The following is a 15,293-nucleotide window of genomic DNA, read 5'->3' on the forward strand; positions in this document are numbered from 1 at the left end:
CAGACATGCTTGAGAAAGCTCACAACAATAAGACAAAACTGAACCTGTGACCTTCTGAATGTAAATTAGAAGTTCTACCACTGAACTATGGCTTACCCTAAGATAGTGGGCATGTGCAACGTATCTTCAAGAATGCGTTTAAATGAGACTAATTTTCTCTACAATGATATAAAATGCATGTAATAAATTAACTGAAGAGTGTTTTCAATGTTGTAAAGTAATTCTATAATCCAGATACGCTGCTAGTCCTGTTGTGGCAATATAAGATTGTTCAAATATTTTGTCCACTACAAAACCTGTTATTTTTTTGTTAACCTCTCAGCTGGCAAAACTGCTAAGGTGGCACAGTGTGCTGTAGTTTGCAGCTCTTTGGTGTTGGGTATATTGTTTTGCTTACAGAAAAATGAAGGTATTAACACCTTTAAATTTCACATTTGGATTATATATATAGAGATATATAAATGCCAAATAGCACAATTTTATATGCTAAGTTATATGCATTTTGTTTTGTTAAAGCATTTACAATGTTCAGGGTTAATAAGCATCCTATCTATACCCTCATGCAGATCAATAGATCCAGAGAATAGGACCAGGAACAGATAGGAGGTATTTTTCTACATGCACTGAGAACCCCCAGATTTGCAGAAAAATTAAAAAAATTAACCCCCCCAAATTAGCATTTTAACAAAAATACTGAAATCTCACTGTGCGAGTCAGGAAGATAGGTGGGGGACAAGGAGAAGGCGGAGCCCACTCAGTCAGCTGGCCAGTCAAATAAAAGGAACAGTGGCGCCCCCCCCCCATTGCAGGTGGGTGGAGAGAAATAGGAGCTGCTGCCACACTCCCTCTGATGGGCAAGCAGGAGAGGAGGAGAAGCAAGAATTGCTGCACTCCCCCCCAACAGAGTCAGGTAGGTGGGCAGAGCAGCAGGTGGGGGACGCAAATGAACAAACAGGGTGTTGTTGCCACCAGTATCCCCCCCCCAAATTTCTTGCAGGTCCCCGCTCGTTACATATATTTTAATTCCCCCAAGTTAACTTTCCCTGGAAAAAACACGGTTCTCTTTCCACCACGGTCTCAAAACTTCTCAAAATTTTATATTTCATCACCAACTGTGTGTCACTGGGATAAAAAAGATCGTACCATGTTCCAGTGGGACCGGGCGTTCTCTTAGTGTATCGTGACAGGTTGCTGAAGCCTGGCCTACGCGCGCGGATAAATGAAGCGGTAAAACTCTGAAGTGACAGAAAAGACTGTACCACTGGTGGCTGCACATGCTGGTTTTGACTGCTCTAGTACCAAAGCTCCCAGACAGTAATGAAGTAGGAATTCAGCAAGAAAGATACTAGCCCCAACGATTCCTTATGTTTTGCCAGTTTTTTCCCCTTCCAACTTCCAGAGATGTACAAATGCAGAAAAATATTTTTGAAAGATGATCGCTGACAGCTTGCATTGGTACAGTCGACTCGGCTGCCTCAGAATTCTAGCGTTTTATCTTGCCACATGTGTTGGCTAGGCCCAAATGTACAGCTACAGCTTGGGACCCCCCTTGCTTCTGTTCATGGAGGTACACCAATATACCCTAACACTGCTGAATGCCCTTCAGTCAAAACAGCGGGCATGCTGAATGCAGAAACCTCACCAATGTCGGTGCCTGCTTCAGAACTACTTCTCATCCACCTTTTAGCACTACAAGCTGAAAACCAGGGCATCCTGGAGTGAAATCCTGAAGAATGGTGTGCCTTAACAACAACAACAAAAAAGCCACTCAGACTGAAGTAACTGCGTAATGTGCTCGGTAACTAAGATACAAGGCCTGGCTAACGGGTCTCCTTCCAACAGTGCTTTTAAGGAAGTCTGGAAAACAGATATGCAGTCCTGCTTAAAAACAAAATTGGGAGAAAAAGCCCTAAGCACAATTAACTGAAGTATCTTCTGCAGATTATTATTCTCCTTCAATTAAAAAAAAGCCAATTGCAGAACATTGAGCAGTTGCTAACACTTGTAGATTGTGTAGAGGGATTGTTAGGTAAAGGGTGGAGGAGAATATTTGAAGGGGAAATTGTTTGGGAAATGCAGGGTTGGCAAAAGATTGAGCCAAGAGACTTTAGTTTTTAGATTTTGGAACCTATAGCAGCAAATCCAGACATTTTATTTACTACAACTGTACATCAAGCAGCAACTAGGATTGTTTTTAGGGCTGAGGTTGTATACAACTCATCAGGTACTCTGATAAACCAGCTATATCAGCTGGTCGGAAAGCTACTGAGTGATCTTGCTCGGAGCGAACAGTATCTTTATTTTTCCCCAGTTATTAGCCTTATGTCTGAAACTCCAAAGTAACTGTTGGACAGCAGTCGTCAGGGTACATGTTTTTGTTTCGGATCCAGTGCATTCAAAGTTTTCTGCTTGTCAAAAGTACATGGCATCCAGCAAAAAATGTTCAGATGCTTCCCCCTCTCCCTTCTGTCTAGGTTACAGGAGCAACGACAAAGCAGAATACTCTGCACTACGGCAACTTTGAGATTCCGCTGTTCTCCCACATGCAGTCAGCAGAAGGAGGCCTGGGCTTCCACACAAGCTTATCACAAGCCAGATAATAACTCAGTTAATGTTGGCTGTGCTTTAAGAATGCGTCCAGCATGCTGCAGCATGCCTGAGGGGCACAGGCGCATGGTTTAGCAAGCAACGTGCTTGAGAGTTAATCAGTAGAAAGTGCTGGGTACAATCATGATGCAACCCTCTCCGACGGTGAACCAACCCTGGAATAAAGGTGGGAAAAGGTTTACATGCTCAGGCTTTTGGATATGAGAGCAATGATTTTAAAAAGCCTGTTTCTGGTCAAAGACTCTATATACTTCAAGTATCAGTTCAAAGGACATGAGTGAAGGCTATCAGTTAGGAACTTTAAGTTAAATACACACCACCCTCTCCCTAAACCCTCACCTTAGCAAAAGGCAGGCACCTATCTTCAGTTCTGAAGTGCTCAAACATACAGATATATCACAGTGAAAATATGCAAACAGGACCATACCAGTTACACATACACACAGCATCTAAAGCACCTTATACCATGTGACAAGGTTTGTAAACCAACCCCATGATGTCCATTACATTCAGTGCAGCCGACTGGTCAGTTTCTCCTCCCCCAAACGACTTAAATCCTCCGGGAATGTTCTGTTTTCATGAAAACAGCACTCACTGGCTGGCCTTATCGGAATCCTGAAACAAAGAGCACAGTTTTGCACAAGTCTGGGTTTCTACCGAGCTGAACTGTGACTCCATTGTATTCCAGGCCAAGTCAGCCAGCAAGAAGTCATCCATGGCAGTCTGAGTTTCATTGCTGGTAAGGAATAAGCTGCCGAAGGTTTCAAAGCAGCTGTCCATCGTCTGGGTCTCGGCGCTGTTCAGCTGCACTTTGCTCTCCACCATTTGGCTTAAGGCAGTCCTCTCTGGAAACTGCATTTCTGTCTGTGTCTCAGTGTCAGACGAGTCTGTGCTCATGGAGAAGGCGGACTGCTTCAGGATGCTGCCCAAAGGCAGATGGGGGCTGTCCAAGAAGAAGTTTAAGTCTGTCTGGGTCTGCGTGTCAAACATCTCCAAGCCTAAAAAGTTAGCATTACCTCTGCAGTTATACGGCGGCACTGCGTTATCGGAAAATAAGTCTGTCTGGGTTTCAATATCCAGTGATTCCAAGACGGGCTCAGAGGTCAGGTTACCAAATTCGGCCTCCTCCGTCTGCGTTTGGATATTGGAGGCAGTGAAGAAATCCTCAATGTCAAAATCTATTGTTGCATTCTGGGTAGGGCCAGAAGGCAGGGGTGGGTCAGCATGAGGGTTAGCATCTGTCAGAAGACCGTGGTTATCCAGTGCCTGCTCTGCGGAGTTACCTGAAAAAATAGTTTCAAGGTCACTCAATAACTCCATCGTCTGGGTTTGGTTGTCAGTCGTAACTTGTGTGTTGAAGTTGATCACCATCTCTGGTTTTGTGTCCCGACTCAAAGACTTGCAGTTTCCTCTTTGTAGCAAATTCTGATCCAGTCCACTTGTGATCAAGTTGCTGCCCGACAGGACCACTGGGGATGAATCAAACGATGCCGTAACGTCATCAAAAATGTCATTGCACATCACAGCCTGATCCATTTGTACTCTTTCATCGATCCCTTTCTGTGACCTGCTGGTCTGAGTCTCTCTCGAAATTCCACATGGCTGAAAGCACGCCTGGGCAAAAGCATCCGTCTGAGCAGCGATGGATGAGGTCAGCTTTGAACCAGGCAACAGAGTCTGCGTCTGAACGCTAATGGGCAGCAGAACTTGTGAGCTGAATGTCAGATCTGTTTGAGAACAAGAGGACACGGAGGAATCAGGAGCCCAGGATGCAGAGGGTGCAAAGTTCTGCGAAATATAGGACAGGTCCGTCTGGACGTTGGTGGAACAGATCCCGTTCTTGTAACATACGGCCTCCAGACCCTGCACTGTATTATTTGACGTGGCTTTTCCCAAATTGACTTGGATACCTGTGCTGACCGGCTCAAAGCTGAGGGAGCTTTTGGTTTTGGAAAGGGGTGACGCGTCTTTAAATGCAAGCGCCTCAGCCTCCATTGCTGGTAGCACAATCCCGACAGGCAGTGGCATTAAGTGAACAGTGCTCATAACAGACCCTTTGTCGTCCACAGCAACTACAACAGGTTTCACGGAAGAGTCTGGTGCTGATAGGAATATGGGCAAGTGAGTAAACTGCATTACAGGAAGTTTAACCAAAGCTACTTTGGGCTTCGGTAGAAGCAGCTTTGGTGCGTTTTTTGGCTGTGCCTGTGTTTGCTTAGCGGTACAGGAAAGGGTGGCATCTTCTAAAGAAGCTGCCAGTTTAATCTCCGATGTCTCCAAGTCTTGAGTGCTGGTACATCTGCTGACTGCGCCGCCAGAGCTTTCTTTTGCTTTCTCTCCCAGCTGATGACTGGATGCTGCCATTTCCATTTTCCTTTTCTTACTCGGTGGATCCCTGTAAATATTAAACATATTGCATTCAAAGCAGATATCTGTAGAAAAATCTGAACAGTTATAATTTTAATTAGGGCAATATTCAACCAAAGGCACCCTTGAGTTCACTCCTGGGCAAAGAAAGTGGTTTTCCAAAAATTGGTAGCTGCTACAGCTGAACTGTGAGCCGTGACTACTAATTTTTTTTAAGTCACCCTGAAAATAGTTCAGCAAGTTTTAAGCACAGCATATTTTGCAGTACCACAGTCTAAATGCAGACTTCAATATTCATAACACCATTGTGTCAGATCTAACCAGCTTTTTTTTGTTGCTAAAATGTGCTCAGTTTCCCTCTTCATTATGGCCCCTGTCCCACATGGCTTTTGTTCTCGCAGGTCCCATGATTTCCACCACCGCATACCTGGTGCTAGCAGGATCCAACCCACTGTCCTAAGCACTTGTGGGGAGGGGAGAAATGCAACAAGTAGCTCCCTGAATTGCCAGCTGTCCAAAGAACAGTAAGTTTTGCTTGTGACAGCATATTCAGCAATAGATCTTTGGTTGTTCAAAGCCTAAGAAAATCCCTGCTGACTTTCAGTGGAAAAGTTAGGATAAAGTAGAAGGAAAGAGGCGGAGCTATCAGTGGCGGTGACTCGTGAAAGCTGACAGACTCTGAAAACACCAAATGAAAAGTGAAAATAAGAGTGCACACAGAGCAGTTCAACTTTCAGTTCATTCCATTACGAAAATACAGACATTACCTGTGTTCGACAGGGATCTCGTGCTGAGTTCGATAAATATGAGACAACAGCGCTGTCCTGCTGGCATAGGGGCATCCACAGGTACACTGGAAGGTCTTGCCACAGTCCTCGATGTGCCGCTTCAAATCCCATATGGTGCCATAGGAATTGCTACATTTATCACATTTATGCTTCTTTTCAGCATGCATTTTCATGAAGTGCTGAAACGTTCAAAAGAGGTCAAACGAGTCAACAGGGCACCATGGGGACAATGTTCTCAAGATCACATTCTAGCTTGGGTCTTTAAAACAAGGGCACTATTAAATTTGCCATGGGAAGGCAACCCCCTGGCATTTATGCCAACAGCAGCAGCACATCAAGTCATGACGCTTGGCACCCAGGACCAGGTCTCTGCCCAAGCAACTGAGGCACTGGCAGCACAGCTGGGGCCGGCAGTGCTGGAGAAGGCAACAAGCATGGCTGGTGCCAGTCACTGCCTCCAAGACTTGTACAGCCACCAGCTGATCCCAAAGTGAATCCATGAGGCACTGCTAGTGATGCTCTGATGTGGCTTGCTCTAAGCATGTCTGGCCAAGTCCCCCTTCCCCCCTGGTTTGCTGGCACATCATCATCTTCACAGGTAGGTGCTACCTGGGGGGGGGGGGGAAGACACAGTCCACTCCTATAAACATACCCTCAACATGTAAACGTTTCTGCAAGTTTTAGTAATTTCTAAACAGCCCACTGGAAATGTGTGAGGGGGGATCTGGGAGTTTTCTGCCTAAACACAGAAGTCACGAAAATAGAATTTAAAAATTCAGTGTGGTTCAACTGGCTTGTTTTTAAAGATTGTTTGGAAGTTCAGACAGTCACCTGTTGCTATACGCCAGGGGTCCCCAACCTTTTTGAGCCTGTGGGCGTATTTGGAACTCTGACATGGCATGGTGGGCGCAGCAGCAAAAATGGCTACTGAAAAATGGCTGCAGCAGGAGGTGGAGCAGGCCACAAAATGATTGCCACAGCTTAACCTCAGTCACACAGTGCAGGTCCTTGTGCCGTGGTGGCAGCTGCTGCCAAAGCAACTTTAAAAAAAATCTGCACAGCCAATCAAATCTCCAACAGTCAATCAGAAGCCCTGCTGTGCGAAAAGCCCTACCTGGCCCCACCTACTTCCTAAAAACATGGAAGGCACCAGAAAAAGTGTCCACAGGCACCATGTTGAGGACCCCGCTATGCAATAATGAAAAATTAGTTCACACCATTATAGATTTTACACACTCTTTTCTGAAAAAGAATCCCCCCCCAAAGGGTAAGTCCAAGCAATTTTGGATTTTTTTTTAAAAATCCAGAGTCAAAAACCAACATACTGTTCCTTGTTTTCCTTCCTAGTTACTGAAGTACTTCTGTTGATCTAAATGACTTGAAACCTAATAATTGCTCTGTACATTCAGTCTGGCTAGAAAAGAAGCATTTTTATCACTATGATGCTTACACACCCTCCAGAAAGCGATTACAGAAATGGTACGTTGGAAAACTATCTGCTTGATTTTAATAACCTGCAGAACTGCCGTTGGCATCAGCGAGGGAGGAAGGCAATTCCATCAAGAAACCACCAACTGTGATTCTGCCATCAAACCAGCCATTTGCGGGAAGAACTGCTTAGAAGGAGCATTCCTGACTCTCCCTCCACCTGCTTGATTAATTAAAGCATCATCTTTGCAGAGATGTCTTTGTAGACATTTTAGCTCTGTTCTCGTTTTAATGAAGTTTTTTTTCCATTATGTATGCTTTAATTAGTTAACCACCTTGCTGGCCCTTGGAGGGCAGAAATGCCCAATATAATTTTCGTAAATAAAAAATGTGGGGCTCTGCTCTGCTCCTGGATACTTCCAGGGAGGGCTTGCTCAAAAGCTACCAAAGATGTACCAGCAGGCCAGGCCCTCTGGCACGTTTTCCTGGAGTCAGGGTTTTGTTCCAGCATAGGAGAGCTACATGTGAGACAGAAAAGAAACTCTGTTCAAACTTCTCTGTACTTTTCATGACCTTTCAAAGCACCTCATCTCTGGAATGCCCTCCCCACCCCTTGAGGCTTGTCTGGTGCTTACCTTACTCTGTTAGGTGTCAGGCCCAAAAACTGCTCTTTGCCCTGGCTTTTAAAGAAGGGGCTCCACCTTTTTAAGCTGTTTTATGGCCACCTCAGACAGTTTCATCAACAACGTTTTAGACTGCTCTGTCTTAAGTGCTTCTATACTCCGGCTTGCTCTTATTGGCAGTGCTTTTATTTGTTCTTATTGATTGTTGTTTTTTATTGCTCGGAACTGTATGAACTGTGAGCTGCCTCGAGCAGGTCTGGAGAGGCAGCATACATACTTTCTAAAATAAAGAAATAATGGGAAAGTAGGGGATTACATCTAAATAAATACAGATTATAATGCCAGTAAAGTACATCTTTGCTCTGAGCATGTTATGGATGTAAACACGTACCATTATTCAGAAATGTTTGAACTGTTAAAAATACATGGATCTTCTGAAAAAGGTTATTCTGTGTGACGTGTCTGCTTTGAGTCTCAGAGAAATAAACCTATAAATTATGTTAAAATATTAGGAATTCACTTATATTAAGTTGTGATGTTCTTAAGATACATACCTGCCTTACGAGAGAGAATTGTGAAAAAGGCCTTCCTGGTCCTCTAGGACAGCCCTCAATAGGACAGCAGTAGTACTTCTGTCGTGCTTTCAAGTCTTTCCTTGTTGCAGGATTTATTTTTCCGTCCTGAAGCAGCAAATTATTATTAAGAGGATGCAAATATTTGGAGTTTTATGTTCTTAGAACTATTTGAAATACAAAGCACCTCTTCAGCATTCTCCTGCCTTGATACTCGAGGTCAGATCCATTCCACTAGGAAAGTTTCAATAATTTCCTACAGATAAAGATTTTTTTTTGAAGATTCTTCCCCAATATACTAGATCACTTGAGATGGAACTGCTAATTCACAGAGTGAATAGGTGTTTTTTTTTAAAAAGTAAATGATGTTGAATAATGAGACTTTCAGAACCAAGTATTTCAAAGAAAAGAAGTAACAGTACATTTAGTAAGGACTAAACCTATGGAAATTCCTACTGCTTCACTGATTACCTGCTTTGCACAACCTACGCATGGACCAAGAAACAACTTCTTACCAGTTCAACAGTAAAAGTTTTCGAGAGTAGCCATGTTGCTCTCCAACATCCCACTGGACTTGAATCTAGCTGTTCTACTAAAGAACAACATGGCTACCCTTGGAAACTTTTACTATTATTGAGCTGGTAAGGTTTCTTGGTCCAAGTGATCAGTGAAGCACTAGGAGTGAATGCTTGGGTAAGACTGTCCCTCCTCTGCTGAATCATTTAAAAGAACCTTCACCACACTGGAAAAGGGAAGCAGAAGTATGCTGATTTTTAAAGCTGAAATGTGAATTAGAGACTAATCTATTGATGGCAGGTAGACTAGTTGTTGGGGCTTCTGGGTAAGCAACGTGTGTATAAGTATTTATGTAATGTGATCGGAGTTCTTCTCACTTTGTAAGCCACTTTGTTCACACGGAGAGGAGAAAAATGGGCTAAAATGCCATAAACAAAATCTAATCCTATCACTTTGAGCAGGCCTGTGTGCCCATGTTGGATTCTGTACCAGGACAGAAAAAGCACAGCACATTGGGGAGGGGCTGTGGCTCAGTGGTAGAGCATCTGCTTGGCATGCAGAAGGTCCCACGTTCAATCCCCCCCCCAGCTTCTCCAGTTAAAGGGACTAGGCAAGTAGGTGATGTGAAAGACCTCTGCCTGAGACCCTGGAGAGCCGCTGCTGGTCTGAGTAGACAACACTGACTTTGATGGACCAAGGGTCTGATTCAGTATAAGGCAGCTTCATGTCTTCATACATGAAACTCCCTGAGAATCTCAGCTTTTATTTATTTATTTATAGCAGCAAGTTTATATCCCTTATGGCTGCCGATCTGCTTCAAAGTGTACGAGAGACCCCTGAAATCTAAACAGAGTCAGTTTGGGAGCAGGGCTTTGCAGTGCCCCCCCAAACCCTTTGCTTCACCCCATGGCTTGCATTAGTATTATAAACTGGTAAGTAGTCAAGCTTGCAACACAAACACATCATTCTACAAATACAGGGGGCTGAATCCGGTTTTTCTTGGTGCAGGATTCTGATTGGATGGGTGCAGTTTTAAGGTTGTGTTTTTGTACACGGAGGCTCCCAAAAGCTTTCATCCAAGCCCCCTTGAAAAGCTGGATTAGACATTCCATCCTATCAAAGCATTTATTACAAGGGTGGGGAAATTTCTTAACGTCAATGATGGACATTATTATTACTCATCTGGAATTCAGTATAGAATTAATTTAATGAATTCTGAAGTTGTTAGTCAGTTTTGCAATGTTCATGTTTGTAAAATGTATGTATTTATATTCAATTTTTTAAAAGAAAAGAAAACTGGATTAGACATTCCAACCTGCCAAAGCCTTTATTTCAAGTGTCGGAAGATGTTTCAACATCAATGCCAGATATTATTATTACTCATCTGGAATTCAGTATAAAAGTAATTTAATGAATTCCAAAGTTGTTAGTCAGTTTTGTGCAATGTTCATGCTTGTAACATTTGTATATTTATAATAAACAAATTTAAAAAGAAAAACTGGATTAGACATTCCAACCTGGGAAAGCCTTTATTATAACTGTGGGAAAAAGTTAAGTTTCAACATCAATGCCCAACCCAACACCTCCTCTCTAATTTCTGTCATCTTCCCTAGCAGTGGTTTACTTCTCTTACAGAAGGGTGTGGGGAAAGAGAGAAAACAACCTGGATTCCAACCTGGAAAATCCAAAGATTTGGTCCCAAAGATGCTGTGATTCTAGCAGGAGCTAAGACAGCTCTTAACATACACCCCTCCTTACACACACAATAGCAAGGGATATATAGCATTAAGAACCAGGGGGAAGTCTCTAGTTCCTGGATATAAGCATCTTTGAAAGAAGCAGATGCCAGTATGAAGTATTTGTTTCAAATTTCTAAGTACCAGCTGCTTCAAGTTTCCAGCTCTGCCTGATTTCATCAGTAGATAAGGAGTTACGAACAGGCAAGCAGCACAGAAAGCGTAGGAGAGCGATCGCGTTTCATCTCCCTCCAGTCAACACATTTAATGCCTTTTCTCAAAATTGCATTCTATATATTGGGTTTAAGATCACAGTATTCAATAATATAACCCAACGGTGCAGCTGAAATATGAATACAACTAAGTATACCCCATGGCAGCGAGTTTTAAGGCCACATAAAAAACTCAGCTGCGGAAAATGAGATAGAAATGACACTAGAAAGCTGGTTTTCATACAAGCAATTTAATCCTGATAATTCCTCTGACCTCAGAGCTAACAACATGCTTAAGCACATTACTTTGAAGTTTTAACTAGTAATTTGTTTTCAATTCATGCGTGTTAGGTTCTCGTTGTAAGAAGGGTAAAGTGATTTTTAAAACTACTTATTCTGGCCAAATTAGCTACAGGCCCACTGTCGAAGGTTTACCAAATCTACGTTGAATTTTTTTTTTACATGGATCTAGAGAAATCAGCCAACCACCCTCCCGAATCAGCGGAGGAGAGGAGAACGACGTAAGCCACTTTGTGGCCTCAATGGGGGGGAAAGTAGGGTTGCCAGCTACGGGTTGGGAAATACCTGGAGATTTTTGGGGGCGGAGCCTGAGGAGGGCGGAGTTCAGAGAGGGGAGGGACTTCAATGCCATAGAGTCCAATTGCCAAAGCGGCCATTTTCTCCAGGTGAACTGATTTATGTCGGCTGGAGATCTCCAGCCAGTACCTGTAGGTTGGGGGAGAAACAGGTACCTCTATACTAATACCAAAGGTTAGGAAAACAGTATAGGAGCGAAAAACATTTACAAACAAGGTGCAATTTTTATATAAGCTACTGAGATTCCTATAAACATACAATGTGCAAATGCTGCATGATGTGAAGTACCTTTTGGACGTCTTATAGTAACCTGATTTATACTTACCCTATGTGGGATATGAAAACGAATGTGTACGACTATACACTCTTTTGAAGCAATTCTCTGAAGGACTGAAGGAGGATTCTACACTATTGTCAATCTGAAACGGCCGTATCCTATTGAAGATTGCGGCTTCTTATTCATCTGAAAATTGAACTTGGAACTTATACATACTTGGTACTCTGCCGAGACCTTTGAAAGATTTTTTGCTCCTTCGTTGTATATTTTGTACATACTGTGTGTTGGTTACAGCGTGGTTACTTGTATTTGTACACTGTATGTTTATAGCAGTGGTTCCCAACCTTTTTTTGACCAGGGACCATTAGGACTTTTTTGTTCGGTGCAGGGACCCCAAGGTTTAAAATAAAATTCTAGAATTTGAAAATAAACTTTAATCATAACTGTTAGTTAAACAATAAAGTTAGAACAATATTTGAATATATATATTTTATAATAGAGAACTTTTAATTGAAAATATTAATTTATTATGGGTTTATAACTTTGTTTCGTGGACCTTAATTTAGTTCTCGCGGACCCCTGGGGGTCCGCGGACCCCCGGTTGGGAACCAGTGGTTTATAGGAACCTCAGTACCAAAGACTACAGTCCACAATAGCCATGCAGATTAGCTTTGGATTTCACACATTAACGATCACTTCAGGATACATTGGTTCCATATTAACATACCACACCCTCATTAGCACATTATCTTGATACTTACAGGACAATGACTAGCACATTACCTTTGACACTTTTTTGCAGGACAATGATTCAGCTCAAACCCAACCCCTTTCTGACTATATATTACTCTTCCGACACCCTTGACACTGAGAGCCACTGTCCTTCAGGGTTACTCCTCTGAAGATGCCTGCCACAGCTGCGGGCGTAATGCCAGGAAAGAAAATACCAAGACCACGGTCGCGCAGCCCGGATAACCCACAAGAACCAATGAACTCTGACCGTGAAAGCCTTCGACAATATTTTGAACCTCAGTAGCTTATATAAAAACTGCACCTTGTTTGCAAATGTTCTTCGCTCCTGTACTGAGTACCTGGAGGTTGGCAACCCTAGGGGAAAGGCGGGTACAAATGAATGAAACAAAAGAAAGAACGAAATAAAGAATGACACATACTGACCAGCACGAAAATGAATAACAGGCGATGCTTTATTTAATATGTTTCAACTATTTGCTAGGTAATTTCTGGGCTTCTATACGCTTCATACTATATACTTTTAATGTGTAACAGTTTCATAGTTTGAATGATTTTTACATTTTTATAATCACTTTTTTAGATATATTGTACTGCATTTGGTCAGTATTTAGGCTGGTTATATGTTACTGTATTCGACTTGAGTTTATCTCCCAATTGAAACTGCTATATTGTTTTTTGTGTATCAAACGGTTTATCCTTCCCCTTTTTTCCCCTTTTTGTATCCCTTCAATTATAAAAATAAAAAAATAAAAAAAGAGAGAAGCAGCTGTGACTGGGGGCGAGGGGGGCGTGGCCGCGGCCTTACCTGCTGCACGCGGTGGGCCTTGCTGAGGTGCATGCTCAGCGCCGGCGGGTTGGGCAGCACCTTGCCGCAGCCCGGCACGGTGCACAGGATGTTGCTCCGGACGGCCCGCGACAGCTCCGTCACCGAAGGCCTCACCAGCTCCCACGGGCTGGCCGGCCGCTCGCCCGCGGCGCGGGGGGCCGGGCGCGGGGGACGCCCCAAGGCCAGGCCGGCGGGCCCCTGAGGAGCGGCGGCGGCCGCCATGTTGCCCGCCGCCACCCTCCCCGCGCCGAGCGGCCGGGCACTTCCGGCGAGGGCTGGCTCATGAATATTCATGACGGCTCCTCTGCGTATCCGCGAGGGCCGCGTGACCGGGGCGGCCTCGAGCCGCGCCCCCTCCGAGCCTGGCCCCGCCCCCACGTGCTTTCGGGAAGGCGGGTCGCCTTTGGTTGAATGGGAAGAGAAGGGGAAGGAAGGAGTTATATGAGGGATGCTACATGTTATTTATTTACCTCCTTTATGGTTCCCTCCTTCTTCCCTTCGTGGAGACCCAAAGCGCCTTCCCTTGTTCGCCTCTTCTCCATTTTTATCCAGACAACAACCCTGTGAGGGAGGTAATTCACAGTGGGTCGCTGTGTTAGTCTGTCTGCAGTAGTAGAAAAGGGCAAGAGTCCAGTAGCACCTTAAAGACTAACAGTATTTTCTAGTAGTAGAAAAGGGCAAGAGTCCCGGAGCACCTTAAAGACTAACAGTATTTTCTAGTAGTAGAAAAGGGCAAGAGTCCCGGAGCACCTTAAAGACTAACAATATTTTCTAGTAGTAGAAAAGGGCAAGAGTCCAGGAGCACCTTAAAGACTAACAATATTTTCTAGTAGTAGAAAAGGGCAAGAGTCCAGGAGCACCTTAAAGACTAACAGTATTTTCTAGTAGTAGAAAAGGGCAAGAGTCCAGGAGCATCTTAAAGACTAACAAAAATATTTTCTAGTAGTAGAAAAGGGCAAGAGTCCCGTAGCACCTTAAAGACTTAACAAAAATATTTTCTGGTAGGGTATGAGCTTTCGTGAGCCACAGCTCACTTCTTCAGATACAGCTAGAATGTGAATCCATCTGTCTTTAATTCACAGTGGGTCGCTGTGTTAGTCTGTCTGCAGTGGTCGAAAAGGGCAAGAGTCCAGTAGCACCTTAAAGACTAACAAGAATATTTTCTGGTAGGGTATGAGCTTTCGTGGACCACAGCTCACTTCTTCAGAAGAACGAGTGAGCTGAGGCTCATGAAAGCTCATACCCTACCAGAAAATATTTTTTGTTAGTCTTTAAGGTGCTACTGGACTCTTGCCCTGTGAGGGAGGGTTAGGCTGAGAGTGTGACTGTCCCAAGGGCATCCAGCAAGCTGTCGTGGCAGAGTGGGGGATTCGAACCTGGGTCCCCCCAGATCCTAGTTCGACGCTCTGCTACACCTCTGTGCATTATAACCTACGATGCTACGCTACTCCTTCTTAAACTTATGATTCTGCAACTATTGGGGCCCTTTTAAATTTTGAGAACATGGCTGGGGAAAACGTGCAACCAGAGAGCGGCAAAACCTCCCGTGCGTAAGTCTGATCCTAACGTGAACATAAGAAAGGCCCTGCTGGATCAGACCCAGGCCCATCAAGTCCAGCAGTGTGTTCGCACAGTGGCCAACCAGGTGCCTCTAGGGAGCCCCCAAACAAGACGACTGCAGCAGCACCATCCTGCCTGTGTTCCACAGCACCCAAGATAATAGGCATTTTCCTCTGATCCTGGAGAGAATAGGAATGCATCAAGACGACTGCAGCAGCACCATCCTGCCTGTTTATCCGAAGTAGTCCCGCAAACTCGTTGGCCGTTCACAGCCGACCTAAACAGCGGGCCGAGGGGTGGGGGCTTGCCTATGACTCAGCGAAAAGCCCTGTGAGTCACATGGCCGGCTGGAGACGAGAAGGGACTGCAGGGGTGCGCACGTGGATATTTGGTGCGGCGAGAATATACTTGGCTCAAGGTATGCGTATTAT

The 15,293-nt window shown here is 44.2% G+C and overlaps 1 protein-coding gene across 1 annotated transcript; it reads right to left on the reverse strand.

Annotated features, from left to right (window-relative positions):
• Positions 1 to 3,183: 3,183 nt before the first annotated feature.
• Positions 3,184 to 13,456, reverse strand: ATMIN (ATM interactor). The gene is made up of 4 exons (XM_056862656.1): positions 13,282 to 13,456; positions 8,368 to 8,493; positions 5,742 to 5,941; positions 3,184 to 5,002 (listed from the first exon to the last, which is right to left on the reverse strand). The coding sequence occupies exons 1-4, from the start codon at positions 13,312 to 13,314 to the stop codon at positions 3,199 to 3,201; spliced, it is 2,163 nt and encodes a 720-aa protein (XP_056718634.1). The 5' UTR covers positions 13,315 to 13,456; the 3' UTR covers positions 3,184 to 3,198.
• Between the last annotated feature and the right edge of the window lie 1,837 nt (positions 13,457 to 15,293).

This window comes from Euleptes europaea, chromosome 17 (assembly GCF_029931775.1).
Source record: "Euleptes europaea isolate rEulEur1 chromosome 17, rEulEur1.hap1, whole genome shotgun sequence".
In the NCBI taxonomy this organism is placed as follows: domain Eukaryota; kingdom Metazoa; phylum Chordata; class Lepidosauria; order Squamata; family Sphaerodactylidae; genus Euleptes; species Euleptes europaea.

Coding starts and splice junctions, on each gene's coding strand:
- ATMIN (XM_056862656.1), bottom strand. CDS start 13,314: ATGCACCTCAGCAAGGCCCACCGCGTGCAGCAG. Junction 5,942..8,367: donor AATTCTCTCTCGTAAGGCAG/GTATGTATCTTA, acceptor TGAACGTTTCAG/CACTTCATGAAAATGCATGC. Junction 5,003..5,741: donor GAGATCCCTGTCGAACACAG/GTAATGTCTGTA, acceptor TAATATTTACAG/GGATCCACCGAGTAAGAAAA.